The 19073-nt window shown below is 45.0% G+C and overlaps 1 protein-coding gene across 1 annotated transcript in view; it reads left to right on the forward strand.

Moving 5' to 3' along the window:
• ppip5k1b (diphosphoinositol pentakisphosphate kinase 1b) overlaps nt 1–19073 on the forward strand; it is a 78055-nt gene that overhangs the window by 45388 nt on the left and 13594 nt on the right. The window contains exons 24-28 of the mRNA XM_056282589.1: nt 965–1073; nt 3728–3874; nt 6816–6878; nt 11288–11296; nt 18998–19011. Coding sequence (XP_056138564.1) covers nt 965–1073; nt 3728–3874; nt 6816–6878; nt 11288–11296; nt 18998–19011 — 342 coding nt within the window. The remainder of the gene's footprint in view (nt 1–964; nt 1074–3727; nt 3875–6815; nt 6879–11287; nt 11297–18997; nt 19012–19073) is intronic.

Raw genomic sequence — 19073 nt, forward strand, 5'->3', positions numbered from 1 at the left:
CCTTGAACAAAGCACTGAACTCACTACTGCAATAAGATGCCCTATTATCAAGTGTCAGCTTAATGCCCAACACCCGAAATATGAGTGAAATGATGTCGCAATTATGTTCTTATTACATTTTTAAGATTTTGTGTTGAGTATTCGGGTCGCGTAGCGGTCTATTGCATTGCCTATCAACACGGGGATTGCCGGTTTGAATCCCTGTGTTACTTCCGGCTTGGTCAAGCGTCCCTACAGACACAATCGGCACAATTGGCCGTGTCTGCGGGTGGGAAGCCGGAAGTGAGTATGTGTCCTAGTCGCTGCACTTAGCGCCCTCTCTGGTCGGTCGGGGCGCCTGTTCAGGGGGGAGGGGGAACTGGGGGAAATAGCGTGATCCTCCCACGCGCTACGTCCCCCTGGCGAAATTCCTCACCGTCAGGTGAAAAGAAGCGACTGGCGACTCCACATGTATCGGAAGAGGCATGTGGTGGTCTGCAGCCCTCCCCGGATCGGCAGAGGGATGGCTCAAAAGAGTGGGGTAATTGGCCCGATACAATTGGGTAGAAAAGGGGTAAAAAAAAAATTTTTTTAAAAAGATTTTGCATTGAGAGGGGTCAAAACTTATGAAACTGGGACTTATTCTGCAGATTTCCACCTGTGCTTACTTTAAAAATGAAATGCACATGATAGGAGAATAAGTAAAACTAAAGGTAGAATAAGGAAAATTTGTAGCATAATTTACAAAATATAGAAAGAAAAAAAATGAAGGTGTAAAAAATAAGCGAGAACTTGTGAGTAGAGTGGTTATGGGTGAAGGCCTGGTGTATTTATGTTTGTGAGAATGCAAGGGTCTTCTGCTCAGTTCTATTTATTGCCTTAAAGGGTTATTAAGGGCAAGTCACATTGTCCAGCATTGTCTGTTGTGACTCACTGAGGTGTACCTGTCACATCTCTAACCTCTTGTCTCTGTGGCTTCACTCAGGTCCTCTCAGAGACCTCCCCGACCCATTCCTCCAAGGGCTCCTCCGCCTACCGACTTTTCCCATCAGGCTCACGCCAGTCCCCTGAGATCAAAGCCCCCGGTGGCCTAGGTGGGTGTCTGCTTCCCTGTGTGTACGTTTTATGTGTTCCAAATTGTGTTATTGCCAACCACACACACTGTCATCAACACACATTTATCTCCAGCTGTGTCGTCACTGAGGTTCTGCCTCCTTCATACCCAGGCTATGGTCTATAACTGCCCTCTTTCCTTCTCTCTTTTGCTTCTCTCTCTCTCTCTCTCTCTCTCTCTTCTCTCTGTCTCTCTCTCTCTCTCTCTCTATTGCTATTGCTCTCCCTCTCTCTCTCGCTCGCTCTCTTGCTATTGCTCTCTCTCTCTCTCTCTCTCTCTCTCTCTCTCTCTCTCTCTCTCTCTCTCTCTCTCTCTCTCTCTCCCTTTCTGCTCAATATACTCAGTCAAATTTCCTTTCCATTCTTCTTTTTTCTCTTTCTTTTAATTTCTCCAGGTCTCTCTCCCATTACCTTTCTTCGTCTTCTTTAATATTCTCTCCTTCTTGCTCTTCTCATCTGCCCCCCCCTCTCACTCTCTAACCCCTCTTCTTTAGTAGCTGCATAGCTTTCGTGACAGCACAGCAGCAGCCAAAGGGCCCATACTGTGTAGGGGAGAGGTCAGTGGAGAGAGACGTATTTAGGCCCAGCTGCAGGATTTGTGGTTAAGACCTTCACCACAAATTATTTTACCACAAAATATTTACGTGTTAGATGATAGTAACATGTTGAACACGGCTATTTCCTTTCTCCTCATTTCCAAGATCTTTGAGGGCTAGTGAGAAAGCTCTTCGTAGGGTATAAACATAACATTTGCAATTTGAAATATCCAAACCCTATAATGATAATAACAATAATAATAAATATTATTATTGTTATTGTTATTATTATTAGTCTATTAGCATTTGCTCTTTTGCCACTTTTTATCTGTGTTATTTCAGTTGCATCTGTTTACCCAGAGCCCTTTGTGTGCCACTTCCAAAAACCTTCATATTTGTTGTGGATAACATATCACAACTGGTAGCTCATAATTCACATGCAGATGATGACATCTTCCAAAACAAAACCATTTTATGATCAACTGTCTTCATGTTGCTGTGTAATATTCACTGAGGCAGCCTTGCTCCCAAGTCAACATCCATTGTTTTTTTTAAAGCAAAATCCCCGTTCCTTTTAAGAGATACTCCTTATGTATGTATACTTATCAATATATCTTTGACAGTACTTCTGTAAACTGTGCGAAGTTTCACGATGAGCCCCCTGCAGATGTTATTCACATCTTTTTCACACGTATCTGTCAAAACAAGCCAGGAACCTCCCGCAGAATGAAAAAACAAATGCTGCTGTTCCATTCATGTCCCGCCACATATTTTTCAGAGGGGCTTTAAATCCTCAAATAGCTAAAACGGTGACACTCACAAAAGCACACAAGGGAAGCCCGTCCAAACTGAGACGAGTGCGCAGTGGAGGAAACCATAAAGCCGTGAGTGTGAGAATGGCAGAGCTCCCTGTCTGACTGGGGAAAAAACTTGTGTGGAAAGAATTTGCGAGACCTTCGCTCAAGTGTGTGTGTCAAAACCATGTGCCGTATGTAGATAGCTGCACTTCACTACCTGCCGCTTCACTACCGGTCGCCGGGCTATCACCGCAGAAGTCACGTTTAAGCTCTTGCTTGTAAATATGAAACGCTGCCTCTTCCAAAGTTATCATTTGCCCTGCGCAGCATGTAGATGGGCGAAGGTGTACTTTTTTTTACCCTGCAAAATGTCAGCGCTCCACTGTGATAATGCACTCTCAGTATAATACTTTTTCTTTCTGCTCTCAAAGTTCTGGTTGGATGCTGAGTTACTTTTCCTCGTGCAGAAATGTCAGTCGTTTCACTCAGCGCTTAAACCTCGGCTCCGCAAGGGGAAGCGGGCGCCTGTCCACAAATCATCAGATGCGCTCACGCCCTAAACCCCTGGCGTCCTGGGAGCGTGGTCTAGGAGGCCGAGCAGCTGGTTTCATACAGCAGGTGTGAAGCTTTCCGAGCACTCGCCCACCCTACCCCCACCCCCCACTGCACACGCGGGGTCAGGACTGACCCCTGTCACTGCTGCGGAAGGTCATGAAAACAGGTTGCCACCCTCAGAAAACACCAAAATATTTTTTTTTCTTCCTGAGGAGTGTGCGACCTATGGCCGTTCTTGGGAACAAAAGCAACGACAATAACATTAAAAAAAAAAAAGGAAAAAAGAGGTTGTCATGGTGATCGAACCCAGGCGGGCATTGTGAAACAGTCACATTTCAGGGCGCAGTCTCTTGCAGCACGTCTCTCTCCACACATGCAAAACGCACACAGACACATGGCTGTGATTGGGCAATGATACTCAAGCAAGCCAGCGTACATGTGCAGACACACATGAAGCCTTCCAACAAAAAAACCCACCTCCACCCACACACACACACACACACACACACACACACACACACACACACACACACACACACACACACACACACACTACAAGATGTCCCCATAGAAAGTTTGTCATAAATAACTGCCTGGTGTGTACTAACTGCTAATATCCGCCCTTCACACCTCCACCCCCACCCCACCCCCCTCCACTCCATCCATCCCTTTGTCCCCGCCCCTCCCTGCACCACTCTACCACCACCACCACCACCAAAACTACCCCCGCGGCTCTTCCCCACACAGGGTCCCTCAGCTCGGGCCTCTTCAGCGCATCCGTCTTCGGGGTGTCCTCTAGTGCCCCCAACCTGCGGGATTACATCCGCACACACCACCACCACCGCCATCCGCCCCTGTCCCCCGGCAGCCTGCCGTGCCACGTTGGTGTCTTCGGTATGTTCCTCCTTCCGCTCCTCAAGGCCGTCTCTGTCTCGTTCTCTCTCCACTCCCTCTTAAGGATGGCTATTTCAATTTCCGCCCTTTTCCCTTTCTTTCTTTTTTATTTTCCTCCTTTTTTTTTCTTCTTCTTTCAACCAGACGCTGAAAAGTCAGCTCTGACTTGGGGTTCAAAACGGATTTCATTTCACCCTTCTTTCTCTCTCAGCTCTCGGCTGACTGTCTGCTAGTCAAATGGCGGTGAATGAGTTGCCATATCACTGTTGCTGTATTTGGGCGACCACACGAGCTGTTCTCCAGCCCGCTGCCTCAAAAAGCACAGGCACAAATCCAGCTGTTTGAAACCTTTGCATATGATAAGTGATTCACACAGGGCGGTGTTGACAGAATTTGCATAAATTTGAACGACTGAATGATGGGCCTGTTTGATATTCGCTGAGTATGCATGCTTCTCTTGTACTGTGTGATCAATGCTCAGGCATCCCAGTTCAATAATCTATCCTGTCCTCCTGACCAGGATGACGCTCCCTTGGTCTGATCATTGCTTGGTGAGGCTCTCAATGGGTGGTGGTTGTTTTTTTGTTTTTTGGAGTGGGGTCTTTTTTGCATGTTATTTTGTAGAGTTTATGTCATGTATTAAGGAGCTAAATTTCATAATCCATAGCAAAAGAGTCTGCATGTGTGCGGAAGCCACAGGTCTGTTTCTTCCCTAATTAATAACAAATTAATCCTTAGATTAAGAAACCCAGCCTGTTATTTGGAACAAGTAAGGTTTTCGAGAAGCGGTAATCCCGTTTTGAATAATCCCTAGTCTCCTATTTCAGCCCCGTGTTTCCCAGATTCTGGTTTGACAATGAGTGCAACTAAGTAGGCTGTCTCCACAACCACTAGGGGGCCCTATAGGAAGTTGAATCATCTCAAGTACGCAGTTGTGGCTGAACTGATGAGGTCATGACAATTTACATCACACAAGGATGCTTTATGAAATGCTAATCCAGATTAGATTAGGTCACATTTGCAGCCCTAGAACAGTAAATTATCTTGGGGGACATAATGACTGCCACTGACGAAACAGCAGAGATTTTAGTTATTTATTTATTTCCACTGCGGGTTTGAAATTAACTGAGTTTCCTGTGTTTTGTCACTGGGTGTCGCTGTGGGTAGAGGGCTGAAGCTCATGCTTTGTTTTGACCCTCCACAAAGCTTGTACATCATTTCATATGTCCCCCCTGCTCTCTGGGAGACAGGTGTGGGCTGAGACTGATGTCAAGGCTGTGCACTGGAAGTGTGTGTGTGTGTGTGTGTGTGTGGGGGGGGGGAGGTTGGTGCACTTCACGTCCCTGTTAGTGTTCTGCCAGGCAGTGTCCTGTTCTTTTTTAACAAGTGGGTAGTTAAACCAGAAAACCTTTCGACTCAGCAGCACAGTAGTAAAGGGCAAATGATCTTGATATATAGTATTCTACGCAGGGATGGGGGGCAACATGATGCGGAAAGGGTCGGTGTGGGTACAGGTCTTTGTCCCAACCAAGCAGTGACACACCTGAGTCTATTAGTCAACCAATAGTCTCTGCTAAGCACCTTGATGTGTATGATCAGGTGTGTCGCTGCTGGGTTGGAACAGAGACCTGCACCCACACCGGCCCTATCCGCATCATGTTGCCCATCCCTGATCAACATCTGTGGTACTATGATGTCACTGTTTTGTTTTTTCTCCTTTTTCATTTCAGTTACGTTCACATTAGGGCTGGGCAGTATATTGATATTGTGATATGACTAGATATCATCTGCGATGTTGGATATGGTAACATCATGATATGACATAAGTATTGTGTTTCCTAGTTTAAAAGGCTGCGTTACAATAAAGAGATGCAATTTTCTGAACTTCCTACACTGTTCTAGCTGTTATATTATTTGTCTCTGCTTGTTTGGACGTCATATCCACAATAATGATGAATGTTTATCAAAAATGTCATTGTGTAAATATTTTGTGAGAGCACCAATAGTCATCTCTACAGTATCGTCAAAGTATCGCTATGGAGACTTTCAGTCCAAAATATCATGATATTTGATTTTTGTCCATATCGCCCAGCCCTAATTCACATTTCTCGATTAGTTCTGTACACCCCCCCTCCTCTGCACACACACACACACACACCAGTACCCCCAGCTCCCCCATGTGACACCACCCCCTCAGCGCAATTAATGGTCACCAGTCTCCCTTCAGTGGAAAGAGAGGTTATGATGAAGCCTGAAAAGACAGTTGATAGAAACTCCAGAGAGAGAGAGAGAGAGAGAGAGAGAGAGAGAGAGAGAGAGAGAGAGAGAGAGAGAGAGAGAGAGAGAGAGAGAGAGAGAGAGAGACACAGACAGACAGACAGACAGACAGACAGACAGACAGAGACCACAGAATATAGATCGTAGCATCTCTATTCCGTGAGAGGGACAGGTTCACAGATGGTATCTTATCATCCTGTAATGGCTACTTGATTAGAACCCCCACCACCAATATTCGTCTGTCTGCATACCCCCCCCCAAAAAAAAACAGCTTCGGTCTCCACACTGCACTTCACAGCCTCCTCATTCACACTCTGATTTTGCGGCTCTCCTCTGTTTATTCACAGAAGCTCTCATTTTCATGTGTTTTGGTTGGCAGGCAAACAAACTGACCGACATAAAAGAGCAGTAATGCCAACTCACTGTCTATCCCTGATATCTCTCTGTGTCAGTCTGTCTCTCTGTCTTTCTCTCTTTCTCAGTATATGTCTCTCACACCATTTCACTCGCTCTCATTTGCAAAAATGGCAACACACACACACACACACACACACACACACACACACACACACACACACACACACACACACACACACACACACACACACACACACACAGAGTCTTCAGTCCCAATAACACCAGTTAACCTTTCTTATCTCCTCAGAGCTGTTCTCTATGCCGGCAGTAAAGAGATTTTCTGTGTCGTTTGCCAGGCATCCGACTAATGGTATGTCTGCTTTTATTCAAGTCTCTCTCGACAATCCTCCAGTTTTCCTGTCACTTTGCATGACCTTTTTTTTTGATTGGAAAAAAACACTTCCTGTATTTTTTTAAATCCTTTTTTGGGGGGGGGGTATTTGGCTGTGTACAGTGATTACACTAAATATTTCAGTTTAATTTTTTATCTCCAAGAGTGTCTGTTTCACAACACATTTTTTTGTGTGTGATTTTTTTTTTTTGATCCTCACCTCTAACACCGTCTGCACTGTTTGCACCTCTGAACCCCTCTTAACCCGCCGTTTCTCCACAAGATGGAGTATATCTCACTCCATATGTTTCCATCTTCAACATCTGTGTACTCATCATAACATTTCCTCATATGCGCCCTTTTTGGCAGTCCAGTCCACTCTGAAGAGATTCATCTTAACGTGGACTGCAGAAATTTAGATGGCTATTGCAAGTATATTTGCTTTATTCCAGGAAAAGTCACAGTCAAGTATTTCTCATATCTGAGGTGATTGATGAGACTTGTTTTTTCATTTTTCCACCTGTTGAGATCTTTCTGGTTTAGAAATGTTGGCTGTTAATGTTGGGTAACTCGTAGGAAGTCAACGGTAACCCCAGCCAATGGTCACTAGCCTTGGAAAAGCAAGAAATAGTTTGCGTAATAGAAGCCGCTCAACTGTATTTTAGTAATTTTCTTTTATTTTCAGTGAAACCCTGTGATTTCATGTTAAGTCATTGTGGGTGTCAGTATCCATATCCTGAGTTTATCTTTGATGATGTGAGGTGTTTATGTGCACCACGTCTGTTGTGTAGGTGAAAACACCATTGTACTGTCTTAGCATCTGCTTTTGTACAGGCTGTGATGCTGCTGAACATGCTGCTAGTGTGTGTGTGTGTGTGTGTGTGACTGGTTTGATGCAGATTAGATTCTCTCTTTAATTCCTGTTTTCTGAAGCTCTTTCTCATTGTGTTCTCTGTGAAGGTTTCTGTTTGAAACGCCTTTCACACAGTTTTGGATGAGCTCGCTGATGCATGGCCGAGCTCACTGATGGCGGGGGCCCGTTGGCTCTTAGAGGCTGAGACGTAAGAATTTTATATTGGTGCAGGCATGCGATTGCAGAGCACAATTAGCAACGACACGTCCTTTTAGCCCTAGGAAACGTGGATATGACTGGAATCCTATGCCCTTCTTCATGAGAATTCACGTCAACAGCTCTGAAACGGCCAAATGCAAAGAAGCAGTTTATTACGTTACTGAGGGTTGGCACTCACTTAGGCCAGCTGTTGGTAGCCTGAGATTAATTCACTTAGTGAAACAGCAAAACATGCAGTCCAAGTACCAGTATCATCTGACCAGGAGCTGTTACTCGCAGTGATATTTACAGATCTACCTCATATAGTTTTGGCTAAGATTTAGATAAAGGGCTGGGAATCTCAGGGGTGTTTTTCTTCACACACAAATGTGGGCCATATTTGAGTGAACGAGTCACAAGATTGAACAGCGCCATCTAGTGGCCTTAGTTGAAATGCGGTGTATTCGTCTTGACAAAATTGCATTGGAATATAAATCGCAGGACCAGCCAGACAAAAAAAAAACAGCGATTTATATAGTCCAGAAAATACAGTATGTATATGAAGTGAAACTCTCTACTGATTATTGTTGAAGTGAGAAATTATTTTAAGTTATCAATTTTTTTTTAAATGCAACATTTTGTGGTTCAATCTGGTAGTTAATCAGTGAAGATAGATTTCTTGAGGGAACGCTTTCATTGTGATATTTTTATAAAAACTGAAAATACCATTTTTGAAGCCAGTTGAACAAAATAGTCCAATTTTCATAAATAAAAAAAATGTTTAGTACTTTGTCAGTGCTAAGAGGCTCATTTCTCCCCCCTCCATCATTCAACAGTATGAATAATGGTGGCGTAGAGCAACCATAATGGTCTGCTTTGTTAGTTTATGATGTTGGCATTGAGTCAATCATTCAATTGTGCAACAAATCAAAAGTTGAACTAAATGATATTTCAGAGTTATAAACTTGTAAACTCTTACAGCAGGAGCACCACAAGTTTTAATTATGTTTTGGTTTGGCTGCAGATTAAAGCTGTAGTGTGCAACATGAACATTACAATAAAAAACCTGCCTCTCTCTCTGTTGCCTCGTGTCACTCCACTAAGCCCCTCCCACTATAGATGAGCACGGGCATATAATTCAAATGTGTACAACCAGGAAGTGCCGAAGCAAGACTTGTGGTATCATAGTTGATAATATATCGATGAAAAAATTTAATTCAGCAAATCTCTTTGTTACACCGCACACCGTGTGCACAAATGGTCAAACAGAGGTAATCACAAAATGGCATATTGTGGCAGGAATGAGGAAAAACACAGGAGACCAAGGCGAGTTAGATGTTTATTCCTCAACTCCAAAAACCAACTGCAGCAGGAACAACCCTGCACCGGCGAGCCCGGGAACGTAAACCACGCCCCCAGCTCACAGTCCTGCTGGGTGAGAGGCATAGCCCCTAGTGTCCGCCACACAGCCCCCCCCCCCCGAACACCCTGTTAAAGTGTGTTGTTTCCTTCTACTAATGAGACGTTACAACTCGTTTCAACCCCACTGGGCTATAAACTTTAATAATAACTTCGGTACGTAAGGTTGTGCCTCATGCTCGGTCCGTTATTCCAGGTGCAACAACATAAACGACCCCTGTGTAAACAAGGAACTAAACAATGGTTCCTAACAATAGTTCCTATTGTTACACACCCAGAAGGGACTCCTGGAAAGAAAATTAGTGTCTCACTGGAGGCTTAAGCAGCCTGCCATAACGGCTGTGCCGTCCCTCAGCCGAAACAGTAGGTGAAACACAGTCCAATGCCGGCTGAGAAGCACAACGCTGAACCCGTGAAGACACTGCTGGGGTCCTGGAAGGAGGACGACCCCGACGGGGAACCTGGGCCGGAAACACAACTTCGCCTGCCACCCTGTGCGCCGGTTTAAGCCTGTCAAGCGTGACACGCTCCCTACGCCCACCCATATCTAACACAAAACCCTTAGGACCCATCTCAAGAACCCGAAATGGGCCATCGTATGGGGGTTGGAGGGGCGAGCGGCGAGCATCATGCCGTACAAAAACAAAACGAGCCGACATGAGCTCCGCAGGCACGAACGACCGCGGAAAACAGTGGTGAACGGGGCCTGGAACCCGAGTGCTGTCGGACAAAAAAGGATAAACGGCCGGACGGGGTCGAGGAGCGGAACTCCCAGGCAAAAATTCCCCAGGGACGCGGAGCGGCTGACCGAGCACCAGCTCAGCGGGTGACGCGTCGAGGTCCTCCTTAGGAGCCGAACGCAACCCGAGCATAACCCAAGGTAAACGATCCACCCAGTTACCATCCGAGAGCGCAGCGCGCAGCGCTGCCTTGAGCGACCGGTGAAAACGTTCACACAAGCCGTTAGCCTGAGGGTGATACGCGGTAGTGCGGTGTACCTGCACACCCAAGGATCGCGCAAGTGCCGACCAGAGCTCTGACACGAACTGGGGGCCCCTGTCTGAGGTGATATCTGACGGAGCGCCGAAACGGGCGACCCAGGAGGAAAGAAAAGCGCGTGCAACATCCGAGGATGTTGTGGAGGATAGAGGGACAGCCTCTGGCCACCTGGTGGTCTGATCTACCATTGTGAGCAGGTGCGTAAAACCCTGTGAAGAAGGTAGAGGGCCCACCAGGTCCACATGCACGTGGTCGAAACGTCTGGCCGGGATCGGAAACGGTTCGAGGGGCGATTTAGTGTGCTGGTGGACCTTAGCGCGCTGGCACGCTACACATGCAGCTGCCCACCCCTTGACGTCCTTGCGGAGGCCAGTGGCGAAAGACACAGCATCAATTAAACGGCGGTTTGCAACATCAACCAGCAGACCATTAGCACACAGAAAATCCGCGCCGATAATAGGAACCGTAATGGCGGCCACTACAAAGTCCCACTCAAAATGGCGCCCGTGGAAGCAAACAGTCACCAACCTTGTGCCAAACGTCGCAATGGACGAACCGTTAGCTGCACTATACTGTTGGCCGCCGCCTTCGGCCGACCTGTCTGTCTTAGCAGGAGGGAGTAGGCTCTTTTGCGAGCCTGAGTCCACCAGAAACCGTCTTCCTGACATCGTGTCCTTAATGAAGAGCAGCTCACTACGTCCACCAGCGCCCACAGCTGCTACTGAGCGCTGCCCTGGAGTTTCCCGCCGTCTCAAACGTGCACGGAGGGACGCAGCGCCTCGCCTTGCCGCCGAACCGCTGGTGGAAGAAACAGAGGCCTCTCCCGCGCCGTCTCCGGGCAGTCACTTCAGCCACCATGGCCGGGTCCGCGTCCTCCGACGTCAGCTGCAGAGGCTCCGATGCCACACTCTGCACAGAGAACCGTCTGGTAGCCAGCAGGACCCGATCGGCCTCCTCAGCCAAACCGTCACCAGCGGCCAGACATGGGGAGTTAGCCAAAGCCGCGCGCACAGGAGACGGGAGCTGGCGCAGGAAAACGTGCGGGAAAAGGAATCCACCTTCGTCTGAGCCAAGCAGCGACAGCATATTGTCCATGAGATCCACAGCCGTCCCGTCGGGAAAGAGAAAGGATTCTATCTGCCCTCTCTGCGGCAGATAGGCTGTACCTCCAGAGCAGAAGATGTTTGAGGGCGACGTATTTACCGTGTTGCGGAGGGGCGCGCAACAGCTGCATGGCCCGGCGTGTGGACTGCTGGTCCAGCGCAGCGACGACCAGATAGTATCTGGAGTCGTCCGCGGAGATTCCACGCAGGTGGAACAGCGCCTCGACATGCTGGAACCACGAGGCCGGGTCGCTCTGCCAGAACTCTGGGAGTTTCACAGCCGCGGCGAGAACGGCCGGCTGTGAGAGTTGGGGCGGCGTGGCCGAAGTGGATTCACACTCCTCTTCCGCTCCAAACATGTTCAATTCGGGGTCACCAATGTGGCAGGAATGAGGAAAAACACAGGAGACCAAGTCGAGTTTGATGTTTATTCCTCAACTCCAAAAACCAACTGCAGCAGGAACAACCCTGCACCGGCGAGCCCGGGAACGTAAACCACGCCCCCAGCTCACAGTCCTGCTGGGTGAGAGGCATAGCCCCTAGTGTCCGCCACACAATCACTGAAAAGCACCAGTGAAATATTTATTCAGGCTTTCTCTTCCACACCTGCCGTCTCTCGGGTCTCGGTCAGTGAGCGTGTAGATAATTGTAATTCTAAAATTACAGATGTTATTGATGCCATTGCACCCACTAAGGTGAAGGTGGTCTCTGGCAAGAAAAGATCTCCATGGAGATGTGCCACGCTGGTCAGAGCAGAAAAAAAAGAGTGTGTTGTTAAGATGAACTCAGGTGGCAAAAAGCAAATCTTACTGTTGATTGTGACATCTATAAAGAGAGACTGCGCATTTATAATTTGGAATTGAGAAATGCAAGGCAGTCCTACTTCTCTGACATCATTGTCGAAAATAATAATAATGTATTGTGTTGTTTGCTACTGTTGACAAGCTTACAAACCCTCCTGTTTTAGGACCCTCTGAATTTCTATCTACCAGGGTCTGCAGTGAATTTGCCCCCCTCTTCAGTGGCAAAATTCAGAAAATTAGACAGGCAGTCAGTGCCTCCATAACTAGGTACAGGGTATGTGCTGTCCCTGTGTCCAGCTAAAATCAATTCAAATAGCATGACACAATTTGATCCCATTAACCATGAACACTTGGAGGACATTATACAACATCTGAAATCCTCCTCCTTCTTACTTGATATTCTGTCAACAGGCTTTTCTAATTGCATAACCTCAGATCTTCTACAAATTGTCAACACATCTCTTTTCTTAGGTCTCTTGTCACAGGCCCTGAAAACTGCAGTCATCAAGCCATTTGTAAAAAAGAATAATCTAGACACTTCACTAATGAATAATTATAGGTAGGGCTGGGCGATATGGCCTTTTACTAATATCCCGATATTTTTAGGCCATGTCATGATACACGATATATATCTCGATATTTTGCCTTAGCCTTGAATTAACTTTGATGCACACAATCATGCCAGTATGATGATTCTACGTGTCTACATTAAAACATTCTTGTTCATACTGCATTAATATATGCTGATTTTAAACATTCATTACTTACAACGTTATTGCGGACGTTATCTCCTTCTGTTTTTGACTATTTTTGTCGTATGGTGTTGTTCTGGAAAAAGAAGACGCCAGACTCAATTGCGTCAGTGCTGGTTGCTTCGGCACTTTCTTCGATATGGCACCGGCCGGAGATGCGCTCGTGCGGGGTTTCAAGCACTCTTGGTTTTCTAGCGGGTGGGTTCTCAAATGGTGAGATAAATTCGTTGTACTACCACCTTTTGTGGCGACGCTTTTGCGGCATACTTTACATATTACGTTTACTTGTTCAACGTCCTCCCTCTTGTACCCAAACCACCGCCAGACGATGGATCCTGCGTTGTTTTTCTTGGAAATTAATTCTCCCTCCTCCATTTGTCATAGCACCTGCTGCTGCCGCTACCTGAGATCTCTGCCGCTACATGCTGCCGGGCGTATGAAGTTGCACGCACGGCAGAATGTGACGTACGTAACTAGGTGCGCTTGTTTTAACTCTGTGCGGAGAGATGAGAAAGAGTGAGAAAAACCTGTAGTTCAATGCCCGCGGCTAAAAGCAACTGTGTGACAATTGAACGTATACTCGAATATTCACGATATAATCATTTTCTACATCCCACAGAGAACAAGCCGCGATACATCGAATATATTCGATATATCGCCCAGCCCTAATTATAGGCCCATATCACGTTCCCAAATAAAGTAATTGCAAAAGCTGTTTTCCAGCAGCTGAACAACTTTTTGGCACTAAATAGTTTTGATGTCCTCCAGTCAGGATTTCGACCACACCACAGCACTGAGACTGCTCTTGCTAAGGTCTTTAATGGCATCTGCTTAAACACAGACAGTGGCAGAATCTCAGTCCTAGTAGTTGACTACAACATATTACTAGACTGATTGGAAAACTGGGTGGGACTTTCTGGCACAGCACTAAACTGGTTTGAATCCTACTTAAAGGACAAGGACTACGTTGTGTGTATAGGTAATTACAAATCTGAGCATACATAAATGACCTGTGGAGTTCCCCAAGTCTCTATTCTAGGGCAGTTTTTGTTTAACATCGATATACTCCCACTAGTCCAGATTATGGAAAACAACAAAATGCTGCCTTAATTATGCAGACGACACACAGATTTACATAACCATATCATCAAAGGACTATTATCCAATACAAGCACTGAGTAAGTGCATTGAACAAATCAGTGATTGTATGTCTCAGAATTTTCTTCAATTTAACAAAGATAAAACTGAAGTAATTGTCTTTGGAGCCAAGGAAGAACAATAAAAAATCAGCGTTCAGCTACAATCAGTAATGTTAAAAGCACAAACCAAGCCAGAAATCCTCATGGACTCAGACCTGAATTTATATAGCCACATTAAAATAATTACAAAGTCAGCCTACTATTACCTAAAGAATATATCAAGAATTAAAGGATTTATGTCTCAGTGGGATTTGGAAAAACTTGTCCATGCAGTCTACTCGACTACTGTAATGGTGTCTTTACAGGTCTCGCTTAAAAAAAAAAAAGAAAGAAAAAGAAAAAATCGATCAAACAGCTGCAGCTGATTCAGAATGCTGCTGCTCGGTCCTACTAAGACCAAAAAAGTGGATCACGTCACTCCAGTTCTGAGGTCATTACCCTGGCTTCCTGTCCGTCAAAGAATTGATTTGAAAACTCTGCTCTTGGTTTATTAAGCACTGAGTGAATTAGGGCCAAAATACATTTCTGATCTTCTGCTTCACTATAAACCATCCAGACTTCTCAGATCACTTTGGACATGCCAGCTTTCTGTCCCCAAAGTCAAAACTAAACATGGAAAGGCAGCTTTCAGTTTTTATGCACCACATATTTGGAACAAACTCCCAGAAAACTGCAGGTCTCTTGTAACTCTGTTCTTTTAAATCAAGGCTGAAGACCTTATTTGCCGCTGCCTACGATTAAATAAATAAACTTTTGATTATCATCTTACACTGCACTGTAACTTTTACTCTTACTTGCTTTTAAATGTCTTGTTATTGCCTTATGTTGCTTTTCTTAATGCCTTTTATATTTTATGTAAGGCACTTTGACTTGCATTGATGCTGAAATGTGCTATACAAATCTCTTTGAAATGACTGATTGGCTAAAGTCTCCTCTCATGGGCTAGGTTTTCTAAAGCCTGAATACAGAGCCAAGAAGAGGTGCAGAAGTCTAGTTTTCTCTCAGACCACTTGAATTACAATAAGCTGAAAGGTCATTATGGAATTTTTGCCCAATGACTCAAAAAACAAAAACAAAAAAACAAAAAACTGCCTACCCCAGCTTTAATTGAAATAAAAAGACTTGCGGTCAAGCAAACAGTGGGAATAAAGGCGCTGCCCTCAATGGACTTGAATTTAATGGAAATGAATTGGCAGAACATGCTAACTATTAAAAACATTCTAATGTAGATGTAACCAATAAAGGTCCCTCTGGTCAAAGCGTTTTCTCAAAAGTAGAAAACATTTTTAAAGGAGGGAGGGTCTGCTCCTCAACTCGGTATAACAAAAGCTTTATCTATCTATCTATCTATCTGTCTATCTGTCTGTCTGTCTGTCTGTCTGTCTGTCTGTCTGTCTGTCTGTCTGTCTGTCTGTCTGTCTGTCTGTCTGTCTGTCTATTTATCTATCTATTTTGGTTTAAGATTCAGTTTTACATGAGCCTGTTATTCTGTAATGAAATATTCGTATACGTATAAAGAATGGTCAATGACCAGTGATTTTATTATTATTATTATTGAAGCACCAGTTTCACTCTACTCAGAATTTGATGGACCCAAGACATCTGTAGGATCTACCTGGATGTCATTTTCACATATGGAATAAATCAGTAAATGGCATTTAGTTTCTTTTTTTTTTTTTTTTTTCTGCCTCTCAAACATTTTACCCACTGAAAATTATGCTTTCCCATCTCAATGGTGGGGTCCTTGAATGACCTCTCTTGACACTTGGACCTGAAGGTGTAGACCGAAGGTGAAATTGTTTGAACCGGAACGGCGTTATCAATTCCTTTTAAAGTCCTATCGGTTCCCAAGTAATCTGAATTCAATCTGCTTCTCTGCTTTCCTGCAGTACCAACTCTTCTGATGTGCTGTCATTGATTTCTCTCTTTCTGTGTTAATGAGGGATTAGTCAGTTTATTTGACTTGACTTTAGCCTTTGGTTGAACTGTGTTGTCTTTGAAATGGGGAAGGTGGGCTTATACAGTGTTGGTTGTGTGTATGGTTGTGGTGTTGTGTTGTACCCAGTAAATCCCTCTTTTGCAGTAATAGTTGAAAAGTCGAAGCAACAGTAATACTGTATATGTCACCTCTAATACAGTTTTCATAAACAGGAAACCACTGTGTGCTTCATAAGATAGTTAGAGACAACAGAAAGCAAAAAAAAATACAAAATACAAACAGACACTAAAATATGACTTAAAAGAGCAGGTGCTGATAAAAGCTGAAGGAACCTCGAAGCTGATGAGAAAGCCCAGTTTCCTATGTTCCAGAGGCGCATCTTGGGGGGTTAGTCTCACACAAACAAGGCAGACTTTTGAAGACCCACATTGATGCCCAGACAGCCAATTGAACACTGAACAGAAACAAAGATCCACAACAACAAAAAAAGCAGAATGTGTGTTGTTTATATATAGACAGTACCAGTCAAAAGTTTGGACACACCTATCCATAATTAAAGTTTTCCTTTATGTTTATTACATTTCACTTAAGTACTAAATGAAACAACTTGTTGGGTAGGGGGCATTTCAAAATGTATATATTTTTTAAGTTTAAAATTGTTTTGGAAAGATTCAGAAATAGACGACTTCAAGATTTTGAAAAACATACATTCAATCAGGTGTTTACAAAAACATATATAATATGGGTTTCGCAGAATAGTCGGACTATCAAAACCACTTGTCGACACTGCATAGTTGTAGACTAATCGTTCATCTGTGGTTTACGCACTGTGCTGTAATAAAGCAGTGGCAGTGCATCTACAGCAGATATCCAGCTGGGGGCGCTGTTGATGGGTGGACATAACTTTGGTTGTTGTTGAATATAGATTTGTTTGAACAATCATTTTCTATGTTACGCCATGTTAAATAAACAGAACTTAAGGTGTTTAGAGAAGGAAAGACTCCCGCTATGTCTCTTGCTGTGTTTCAGTTTAATGTGTGACCATGTTAACCGGTGTCTTTAGTGACGGCAGCTGTGGAAAACACATTACTTTACATTGCAGTCATTTAGCCGACGCTTTTATCCAAAGTGACTTACAATAAGTGCATTTAACATAGGAAATCAGGAGAACTACTAGTCATCAGAGGTCATAAGTGCATCTAAACAAGCATCTAAGAGCAAAACCAGTGCTAAAGTAAAAGCGCAAGAAAGAGATTTTTTTTTTAAATGAGTGAATAAAATAGGTGCTAAGAACAAGTAGCAGGGTAGTAGTTCTTAAAGAGGTGAGTTTTCAACCTGCGCTGAAAGATGGGCAGCGACTCCGCTGTCCTGACATCAGTGGGGAGTTCATTCCACCACTGTGGGGCCAGGACAGATTGGCAGCAGGGACCTCTGAGCGACGGGGCAACCAGGCGTCCTGAGGCAGCAGAGCGAATGGTCAGGCGGGGGTGTAGGGCTTGACCATGGCCTGGAGATAGGAAGGAGCTGTTCCTTTCACTGCCCTGTAGGCTAGCACCAGAGTCTTAAACTGGATGCGAGCAGCTACTGGGAGCCAGTGTAGGGACATGAGAAGGGGAGTTGTGTGGGAGAACTTAGGGCGGTTGAACACCAGACGAGCTGCAGCTTTCTGAACAAGCTCCAGAGGTCTGATGGCTGACGAACAGAACAGGTACTGTCCTCCTAAAAGCCTTTGATTTTACTTTAATCAAGTTTAAATACACAATCGTTTGTGTTTAATATCTACGCTAGCCATCAACTGCAGCTAGCTGGGCAGTTGTATTTTATACCGTTAGCCTCAATCGGAAAGTGGCCCATATTCAATTATTTAACCTGTAAGGTTATGATGTCAAATTCCTCATTACACTTTCCCTACATTAAAAGTAACTTCAAGAAATGTGAAAGCTTCTTGTTGGCGGTACCATTTAATTTACATAATATAGGACGAAAAGGACCTGTTGGGCGAAGGAGAAGGAGAGGAGGAAAGCATGTCCAGAGGCAGCTAGAGAGGAGGAAGGGTAGGCATGTGGAGGTGAGAGTTGGAACTTTGAATGTTGGCACTATGACTGGTAAAGGGAGAGAGCTGGCTGACATGATGGAAAGAAGAAAGGTAGGCATACTGTGTGTGCAAGAGACCAGGTGGAAGGGGAGTAAGGCCAGGAGTATCGGAGGTGGGTTCAAACTCTTCTACCATGGTGTGAATGGGAGGAGAAATGGGGTAGGGGTAATTCTGAAGGAAGAGTATGTCAAGAGCGTGCTGGAGGTGAAGAGAGTGTCAGACAGAGTGATGAGTATGAAGCTGGAAATTGAAGGTTTATTGCTGAATGTTATCAGCGCATATGCCCCGCAAGTTGGGTGTGAGATGGATGAAAAAGAAGAATTCTGGAATGAGTTGGACGACATGGTGGAGAGGGTACCCAAGGAGGAGAGAGTGGTGATTGGAGCGGACTTCAATGGACATGTTGGTGAAGGGAACAGAGGTGATGAGGAGGTGATGGGAAAGTATGGAGTCAAGAAGAGAAATGTGGAAGGACAGATGGTGGTCGATTTTTCGAAAAGGATGGAAATGGCTGTGGTGAATACATATTTCAAGAAGAGGGAGGAACACAGGGTGACGTACAAGAGTGGAGGAAAGTGCACACAGGTGGACTATATCTTATGTAGAAGGCACCATCTAAAAGGGATTGGAGACTGCAAGGTGGTGACAGGGGAGAGCGTAGCCAGGCAGCATCGGATGGTGGTCTGTAGGATGACTTTGGAGACCAAGAAGAGGAAGCGAGTGAAGACACAGCCGAAGATCAAATGGTGGAAGTTGAAGAAGGAAGACTGTTGTGTGGAGTTCAGGCAGGAGTTAAGACAGGCACTGGGTGGTA

The sequence above is a fragment of the Lampris incognitus genome, chromosome 6 (assembly GCF_029633865.1).
Source record: "Lampris incognitus isolate fLamInc1 chromosome 6, fLamInc1.hap2, whole genome shotgun sequence".
In the NCBI taxonomy this organism is placed as follows: Eukaryota; Metazoa; Chordata; class Actinopteri; order Lampriformes; family Lampridae; genus Lampris; species Lampris incognitus.